Source organism: Lolium perenne, chromosome 4 (genome assembly GCF_019359855.2).
Source record: "Lolium perenne isolate Kyuss_39 chromosome 4, Kyuss_2.0, whole genome shotgun sequence".
In the NCBI taxonomy this organism is placed as follows: domain Eukaryota; kingdom Viridiplantae; phylum Streptophyta; class Magnoliopsida; order Poales; family Poaceae; genus Lolium; species Lolium perenne.
The window spans coordinates 387,316,077-387,324,854 of record NC_067247.2 but is presented as its reverse complement, the minus strand read 5'-3'; the positions used below and the strand labels follow the sequence as shown (position 1 = coordinate 387,324,854).

The following is an 8,778-nucleotide window of genomic DNA, read 5'->3' as shown; positions in this document are numbered from 1 at the left end:
CAAACGACACCCTACGTGCCGCTGGATCCTCCAACCCTTTGTAAGGCCTAACTATTGCAGATATTAAACTAATCCTTGAAGAACAAGGAGCAACCGTAACAGATCGGATCTACTAAATAATGATCAAGCGGGGTGCCGCCCCTACACCTAAGATAGGTGTAAGGGCGGCTAGATATGCAAGGGTTGCACTACGATAGCATGTAATACGAAGAACAATGCTAACCCTAACATATCTAAGATAACTACGTTGCTCGCCATCAAAAAGGCTTTAGTACGAGCAACGCATGAACAACGAGCATAAGCTTGTGCTGCCTAGATCGCAAGATGCGATCTAGGCAGCATGATGCTTACCGGTAGAAACCCTCGAGACGAAGGAGTTGGCGATGCGCCGAGATTGATTTGTGGTTGAACGTTGGTTGTTGTTTATTTCATAAACCCTAGATACATATTTATAGTCCAGGGGACTTTCTAATTTAGGCGCGCACCTAACCGTGCACGAGTAAAACTCTATCTTTTAACCTAAGATGCGATCTACTATATTACAGATACACGGGCAATCTAGCCCAAACTTTGCATAACAGGCCGATTCACGTATTTCTTCCATGTATATTCTTTAAATCCATCTTGATCGCGGCCCACCTCTGACTCGGTCAAATCCTGGTGATAACAAAAGTCTTGATAGTCCTTAGTCTTGAAAAATTGATTTTGTAAAATATATGTCATCTAAACTCCTGTGGAAAACATATAAGGAGAATATAGGAATCCGATATACCGTTTGTATAATAGTTGTATCATTAAAACCTATATGAGAAATCCTTGGAGAGCTCATAAGGAAAAGTACAATATATTGTTATCGGATGGTAAATACTAAGTTCAGTTCTAGGAGATTTCTCCCCTGAACTTTGCAAATTTCTTAGTCGTATCATACCAATGCCATGAATACATTTTTGAAATGCAGCCGTTGGTAAAGACTTAGTGAAAAAAAACGGCAAGATTGTCACATGATTTTATTTGTGAAATATTAATTTCTCCATTTTTCTGTAATTCACGAGGAAAAAACAATTTTGGAGCAATATGTTTAGTAATATTACTTTTGATGTATCCCATATGCATTTGAGAAACACATGCGACATTATCCTCATAGATAATTGTTGGTGATTCTGATGAACCGATACCACATGATGTTTGATATGTTTAATCACTCTACGAAGCCATACACACTCACTCACTGAAGCTTCATATAATGCAATTGTTTCAGAGTGGTTAGTGGAAGTTGCTACTGAAGTCTGTTTAGTTGTGTTCCATGAGATAACAGTTCCACCGTATAAAAATACAAATCCAGTTTGTGACCTAGCATTATGGGGTCAGAAATCAGTATAGCCAGTCAAAGTCATATCTTGATTTTTCAATAAACCAAGATCTTTAGTACCTTGTAAATACCTAAATATATTCTTCACTTCACCCCAATAACGTTTTGTTGGAGCTACACTATGTCTAGCCAGCAAATTTACTACGAAGGCAATATTTAGCCTAGTACAATTAGCAAGGTACCTTAGTGCTCCTACGTCACTAAGGTATGGAAATTCTGGTCCCAATACATCTTCGTTATTATCCCTAGTTTTAAAAGAATCTTTTTCCATATCAAGAGATCTAACAACCATGGGTGTTTTGGAAGATACAGAGATTGAAAGGAACGAATGGATGATTTTATTGATGTACTGTTCAGCTATATATAGACTCTGAACAGAAGCTTTACACTGTCGGTTATAACACTTGTGTCTTTTCGGAAGGACACATCGATGGTTCATTACATGCAGTGTTCGGACAATACTATATTCTAACTGCGAGGTAGTTACTCTAATGGAAATGCTAACTGCCTAGTTAGCCTAGATTTAATGCTAACATATTCTTATCAATTCAGAACCGAATAAAACATGGTTCCGATTCCGTTGGAAATGTTAAATTTTAATCAGATTAGTGCCTCTTCACTCTTCTATGTGATTGGACTGTACCACGGATTACCCCTTAAAGCTATGTTGTCGAGGAACTATAACTTCGGTGAGTAATAAGCTGCTACTCTCTCCATCCTAAAATGTAAGACGCCTAAGCTTTAGCCAAAAATCAACATCTTCTAAATTTAACTAAATTTGTACAAAAAATATAAATATCTACAATATCAAATAGATATTTTGAGAAACTATACTTTCTGATGAATCTATTGATATTGATTTGGTATTGTGAATGTTTACATTTTTGCTTACAAGTTTGAAATATGTTGACTTTTAACTGAAACTTAGATACTTGGAGTAGCCAAAAAAAAAAAAAGCCATCCGAAGCGCGCAGGAATGGCACCACGTGCACCGCCAGTCCACCACCGCATCGCATATCGGAATTGATCGATCGGCTCCACTTTGCTCACAAGAATCCCACCGATTCTGCGCCGTGACAAAAGGAGCATGCCGCTCCAGTCCTTCCAACGCACACCCTGTCCGTCACGGGCACTCACACTCATCTCACTCACAATCACTAGGCGCGCCAAATTAGGAGCTCCAAGAAAGAGACCGTCCTGGCAGCAATGGCTTGCCGGCGGCGGCGTGGCTGCAGGGAGGCGGTGCTGTGGGCGGCGCTGTGGCAGGCTCTGCTCCTGCCTTGGACGCTGGGCGCGAGCACGCCGGCGAAGGCTGCCGAGCCGGTGGTGGTGGCCGGGCCAGTGTCCAGGGTGGAGGACGCGAGGCTGTTCCACATATACTACGGCCAGGCATTCAAGGTCATCAAGAACACCTGGGACGGCAAGAGCTACCTTCTCATGCAGGTACAAATTCACACACTTACTTTTTTACGTTAGCATCAATCTTATAGGGCAATGGCGTTTTCACTGTGGCAGAACACGTCCAAGATGGCGACCAAGACCAAGTACTGCACGGGAAGGATCAAGTCGTTCGTGATCCCCATCGCCAACTACTCCGTCGACACCACGGCTTCTCCAGGTAGGAAGCAGAGTACAGCGTGTATGGACATAGCGAACTTATCAGAGTAATATAGTTTCCACCTCTGTTTGCAGTGTCATTCTTTGAGGTGAGCATTGAGCAATGCAGGAGCTAGCCAAATTGAGATCATTGCCCAAGGGAACCACTTGCATACACCAACGTTCAGGAGTCTGCAGCTACCTTTTACTATTCTACATACATACATAATGCAGTGAAACAAAAGCAACAAAAAAAGTGAAAGAGAAAAACAAACCCTCTGTTCAGTATTTGCAGAGTTTAAATGCTTTATCTATCTGAGCTCAAGAGTACTGTTGGCATGTATGCAGCTACTTGGAGTGCTAGATAACTTGAAAGGGATAACATCAGGTCAGGTTGCCTCCCAGTGCGTGCTCCAAGCATATGCAAGTGGAAATGTGCAGCTTGTGAACAGGACAGACGCACAGAAGCTATCACAGTTTAGCACACATTTCATCGGCAGCACAGATGAAGATAAAGGTTGCAATTTTGCAGCTTATGTACCATCAGAAGAGGATACACCGTTGCAGGTAAACCAGTAACGGTACTTTGGGCTCCATTACAATGGTCTCATCAGTTATATATATACTGAAAAAACTAATACTGTGTCTGAAATGGTTCTGACCAGAGGGCTGAGTGGATCAAGTACCTGGGGACATTCACAAATTCCGAAGATAGGGCTAATGCAGTATATGATGCAGTTAAGATCAGCAAATGTGACTTACCTTGATTCGGTTATTGTGTAAAAAAAATTGTGTTTATGTACTGAATAATATTAGAAATTGCAGCTTAACTAGCAAGACCAGATTTATGTACTAATACTAGTTTGTAGAATTTACAAGTGCCTAGGGACTATTTCTCATTACTAACAAATTAAGACAAATATTTGTGCCTAATGCAGATTAAGACAAAATGTTTGTTCCTAAATGCAGATTAAGACAAACTATATGTGCTTAAGCAAAGCAGCTGCGAACCTCAGTACCCGATTCAAACCCATAGTAGCATGGATTGAATACGCAGAGGTATGGAACTTTACATCAACTGAATCATGAATTTTCGATCCATGTAAGCAAAAACTCCAAAAAAATACAAGTACTTAATGATCATCAATGTACTGTAGGGAGTGTGGACATTTGTCAAAGAAAGTTACAAGTTACAGGTAGTAGTAATTTATATCACAGCAGTTACAAAACTTTTAAAAAGGAAGTGGACAACTGATGTGCACGTCTGTATTTATTCCATGAGCAGTATGTCACAGATGCAGGCGCAGAAACTGTTGATGCAACTATTACCGATAAGAGATTCAACATTTCCGATCCAGAGGATATGGACAACCTACATGCTATTCTTTGTGTGAGTACCAATAATTATGAACCTAATGTCATGCCTTGTACTGCTAAAACGCCAACCAGATCAACATTTGACATGATGCTGAAAAAAACACATTTTCTACTAGTATTTGACACTGCTTATATGAACTTTAAGATTGTTATAATTATAATTTAACTTGATCACTTATACAAAAAAGAAAATTCTGCGAAACACCAATTAATCTATTAGTTCACAATTGTTTACTAGCATCTAACTAAGTCTGGTTCATCTTTTCAGACAGTAGATGTGGTCCTAGATCAGACATATGCCTCAGATCCGGCAGAGTACAAGCTATCCACATTTTTGGATAATATTAATGTGGGCCGTGACTCTTGTTTCAGTTTTATTACTAACCAAAGTATATGGAGATTTGACAAGAAAATAGGGGGGTCAAAGACACTTGGTAATGATACCTACCTTTCATGTTGCTCTATACACAAGATAATATCTAGGTTTAGCCAGTGTGATATGGTTTAATGTATGTAATGGTCTAACGAATTTTCCTCTTTTTTTTTTTGTAAGATTGGTTTGATGGAGCTATCTCCCAGCCACAGTTGGTTCTGGCTGATCTAATAGAAGCTTTCTTCCAAACGGGAAACTACACAACAATTTACTTCAGGAACCTTGCAAAGGTATATCAGTATATGCTGTGTTTTTTTTTCAGACTATGTTTTTTTTCTTCTATTACATTAAACCCCAGTAGCTCTATAAGAAAAGATGGTGACCAGCATCATTATAATTACTCAGGAAGAAGGGGTCACAGAACTAGACCCTGCAATGTGTAGTAGGAGCATATCCACACCAATGGAGCCTACGATCCTGCCCTGCAATGAGGACCCTAGATGAACATTAAGGCAATTGAAGCCACTGTGGTCGCAAAACAGTGGAAGTGTTGAACTATTCTAATCTTCTAGGTAACTGACAAGGTGGCTTGACCGCCAGTGCTTGTTAAGCATGTTAGATTGCGGACTTGACGAAGACATATCAGTACAGTCATTCATTTACTTTTCCAAGAGCAGAACTCATCTGATAAAGTGGTTGCAAAACTAATACCATCTTTTTTCAGGAATACCATCACTTGAGAATGACTAAACTATTCTTGGTACACATATTTACAGTTTTGTTGAATGATCCATGACAACTTATTTTAAGGCTGATATATGAACTGCTTGTGCCTTGTAAGCTCGGTTACTGTCTTACAGGATTGATTAGTCACGTTGTTTGGGTTACAGGCAGACATACAAGGAGAAATTGCAGGACATTCGTGAACAGTAAAATTAGCACCAGGGATACCTTTTGTGGAGTAAAAGTATGGAAGCATGAAACAGGAACTGCAAGCGCAACTATAAATATCTGCTACCAGAGGGGCACTTTTGTTATAGCTTATACTCCATAGTCAGAACTCAGAAACTCTTAGCATGGTCAGATAAGATTTAAGACAGCAGATTACAGTACATTTTGCCTCATATATGTATCACGCTACCACGGCTCCAAAGGAAATAAGATCATCATCCTTATAAGCCATCACAAGCGCACTGAATGGGAATAAGAACAAACAGCCACAGATCCAACTGGAAGAAATTTACCCACTGAAATGCTCTTTTATTCCCAAGAAAGCGAACTTCAGTCTATTAGTTTTGATGCAGAAGGGTATATCTATCCATCTCTGTTCCATGACATGTACAATGGGTCTCCAAGAGTCCTGCAAATAACTAAATGTGATAATCTTGGAGCACCAGTTTGAGCGCTCACTACTAACCAATTGCAAAATTTTATATAATGTTTCATATGCAATAAGATGGTCACTAGAGCTCAAGATTTTGTATCATGGAAAGATAAAAAATGCTATTTGGTTCAAACGTAGTATTTTCCTCAATTTATTGAAAATGAACAGAAGCAAGAGCTGCATTGGCTTAATCGAAAAAACCAAAATACATTCAAGTAGATAACAAAGGGTTCGTGAAAGTAACTGGTATGAACTCTTAAAACCATGTTTCGGATGGGAAACTGGATGTCCATTAATACTAGTGAGTAAATTATGAAACATACCTTGGCTTCACCATGTACAGAACAACTATGAAGCCCAGAGCAAGGGAAAGGCATAAACCACCAATAGTCAAATACGCAATACCAATGAAGTTATTTCTCCCTCCAATCCAAGATGCAGTAGAAAGGACCACCGATTTTGATCCTCCGATACTGTATGTGTTATAGTTGTTCTGTATAACCACAGTTATAGTATCATTTGCCATGATATCTTTCTCAATTCTGCCATATAGCTTTCTGAAAGTTGGGAGGGCAGCAGTTCGCATCCAAACAATGAGATCTTCTTGCTCACTTAACTACAAATTGTGACAAGAATGATAAACGAATGAGTAAAATATGTAGAGATGCGATGACAATGAAGATCTGCCATATTCCAGAAAGAGGAAAAATTCACGTACTGGTATGCTCTCGTTCAGCTTAGCACCACCTATGAGACCCCCCTTCTGGAAGTTACTAGGATAGATATCACTGCCGAATTTATTATTCTTGTCACTCTTCCATGCTATATCCTTTTTGTTCACTTCAATAGTCTCCCCGTTGACCTTGACTGTATATGTGTCATTGAAGAAACTCCAAGCAACAAGGCCACATGGAACAATAGGAGCCCCATGAGCGTTATCTTCAGGATAACAATCTTTTGTTAAATGCGCTGCATTCTTATACCGCAGTTGTTTGTCACTTCGACTTTTCACATACCTAGGAAAAAAGGACAACAATTGGTCTGAGTATGTCAACACAATTTCTTCTGACAAGACACTATCAAAATCAGTAGAACAGAATGTGGTAGACATAAATGAGTACATGCGATCCAGTTCAACGGTGTCTTACTAAAGTGCAATAGAAGGTGGGAAATGAATTTTGTCAAGTTTGTTGCAAACACTGATTGAGAACCACACGGGGAAGAAATATATTTTTTCCAACTTGGCAATTCATTTGGGAATATACCTTCGATGGTTTTGGTAGAAGTTGCCAATCTGGTAATACACATGGATTGGACTCTTCATGTGTTTATGCACCTAAAAGGCATACAGTAACAAGTCAACTCATTAAAAATTAGGATATCAAAACACTGGATCTAACATCACGAGCATGAAGGGAAACCATCACAAGTAAACATGTAATAGCTGAGAAAGCAATCATCGCACACTCACAGTGAAATTGAGCGTGCACGTCTTGTCAATCTTGGAGTTCTGAATGAACCTGATCTTGTCATCCGTGTGCACACAACTCATATCATATCTCTCCGCCAGTTCGACAACCTGCATCACAGCGAAGGTACAAAATAAAATAAAAAATGCACCATAAAGAATGACAGTATAGAAAACTAATAATATGATCGGAGGCATTGGCACCTAACCTGCAGTGACGCATTCAGAGTCACAACCCCGATCGGAATGAACAGGAACGCGATGAGCAAGAAGGCAGCAATGACCTACGCACGTCCACATATCATCACACACAATGAGCTCATAAGTTCCATGCGTAACAGAGCAAAATGTATATCTGAAGGCAAAACAAATTGGTGGATGGGATAGTTACAATTCCAGGTGTCAGCAGTGGCTTGCATGCTGGAAGCTCCTGCTGCGTGAACTTGGAATCTGCAGATAGAACGGACGGAACAGTACACATCAATTCGTTGAAATGGTAGTTTAACTGAAAAGATTCATACTACAGATAAGTCGAGATAACAGAAATAAGGTTGGGGGGGGGGCGAGAAGTACATTTGGGCTTGTTGGTTTTCCTGGCGTCACCGTCCGACTCCGAAGGATCCATCTGCTCGAGCTACGAAACTGGAGGCAAATATACAAATAAGAGTAAATTATTCCGAGAATAAAGAAACCTAATTAGAATCCGGGGGTAACTGGAATGTATACTCCAAAAAAAAATATATACAGAACAGTAAAAGCCAGAGTCCACGGAGATCAACTCCTGTGGTGCACAACTGAGTCGAAAGCAGGATTTGGAGTGATCGGGACCCACTTGATGCTACGGAAATGATAGAAAAGGACTCCGTCCTTTTGTCTAATAATCATCAACCCTAATGACCCACCCATGACTGTCAGTCTCTTGTACGGGTTATCTACGGATCCTCGCCGTCCCTATCTAAACCTCGACCATTATATGATAATGATATGCATCGGCATAGCCCTACCGTACCAACGCCATGGCGGAGAAGTAGGCGCGCGCGGCGCAACCAAATCGCGCGAATATCACGAGGTTTCGAGCTCATAATTAAACCGCCCGGCCTAATCGCGCAGGAGGAAGTGGGATTTCGTGGCCCGCAAGCGCGGAGGAACTCCACGAGGCCGCGATTGACCTAGCGAGGCGACAAGCGGCAGGCGCGCGCGAGGGTCGGCTG

At 40.5% G+C, this 8,778-nt stretch overlaps 2 protein-coding genes across 3 annotated transcripts; one reads left to right on the top strand and one right to left on the bottom strand.

Annotated features, from left to right (window-relative positions):
- Positions 1 to 2,436: 2,436 nt before the first annotated feature.
- LOC127297330 (uncharacterized) lies at positions 2,437 to 5,386 on the top strand. Of its 2 annotated transcripts, XM_051327621.2 has the most exons (11): positions 2,438 to 2,812; positions 2,885 to 2,987; positions 3,062 to 3,075; positions 3,314 to 3,532; positions 3,631 to 3,702; positions 3,935 to 4,024; positions 4,123 to 4,161; positions 4,251 to 4,355; positions 4,611 to 4,776; positions 4,896 to 5,005; positions 5,121 to 5,386. In XM_051327621.2, exons 1-11 carry the CDS (start codon positions 2,576 to 2,578, stop codon positions 5,217 to 5,219), a joined length of 1,254 nt encoding a protein of 417 aa, XP_051183581.1. In that variant the 5' UTR covers positions 2,438 to 2,575; the 3' UTR covers positions 5,220 to 5,386. The 2 variants fall into 2 exon arrangements, with proteins under 2 accessions (XP_051183582.1, XP_051183581.1); XM_051327622.2 differs by lacking the exon at positions 3,631 to 3,702 and having other exon boundaries at positions 2,437 to 2,812.
- Positions 5,387 to 5,700: 314 nt separating this feature from the next.
- LOC127297331 (ALA-interacting subunit 5) lies at positions 5,701 to 8,290 on the bottom strand. The gene is made up of 8 exons (XM_051327623.2): positions 8,141 to 8,290; positions 7,959 to 8,017; positions 7,777 to 7,851; positions 7,571 to 7,678; positions 7,365 to 7,435; positions 6,818 to 7,115; positions 6,423 to 6,715; positions 5,701 to 6,075 (listed from the first exon to the last, which is right to left on the bottom strand). The coding sequence occupies exons 1-8, from the start codon at positions 8,190 to 8,192 to the stop codon at positions 6,030 to 6,032; spliced, it is 1,002 nt and encodes a 333-aa protein (XP_051183583.1). The 5' UTR covers positions 8,193 to 8,290; the 3' UTR covers positions 5,701 to 6,029.
- Positions 8,291 to 8,778: the final 488 nt, after the last annotated feature.

Excerpts from the sequence above, each read along its gene's own strand:
- LOC127297331 (XM_051327623.2), bottom strand. The coding sequence starts at position 8,192 with ATGGATCCTTCGGAGTCGGACGGTGACGCCAGGAAAACCAACAAGCCC. Across the intron at positions 7,679-7,776 it reads CTCTGAATGCGTCACTGCAG|GTTGTCGAACTGGCGGAGAG; the intron begins GTTAGGTGCCAA and ends GCTGTGATGCAG. Across the intron at positions 6,716-6,817 it reads AGCTGAACGAGAGCATACCA|TTAAGTGAGCAAGAAGATCT; the intron begins GTACGTGAATTT and ends CACAATTTGTAG.
- LOC127297330 (XM_051327621.2), top strand. The coding sequence starts at position 2,576 with ATGGCTTGCCGGCGGCGGCGTGGCTGCAGGGAGGCGGTGCTGTGGGCG. Across the intron at positions 2,813-2,884 it reads AGAGCTACCTTCTCATGCAG|AACACGTCCAAGATGGCGAC; the intron begins GTACAAATTCAC and ends TCACTGTGGCAG. Across the intron at positions 4,025-4,122 it reads CATGGATTGAATACGCAGAG|GGAGTGTGGACATTTGTCAA; the intron begins GTATGGAACTTT and ends AATGTACTGTAG.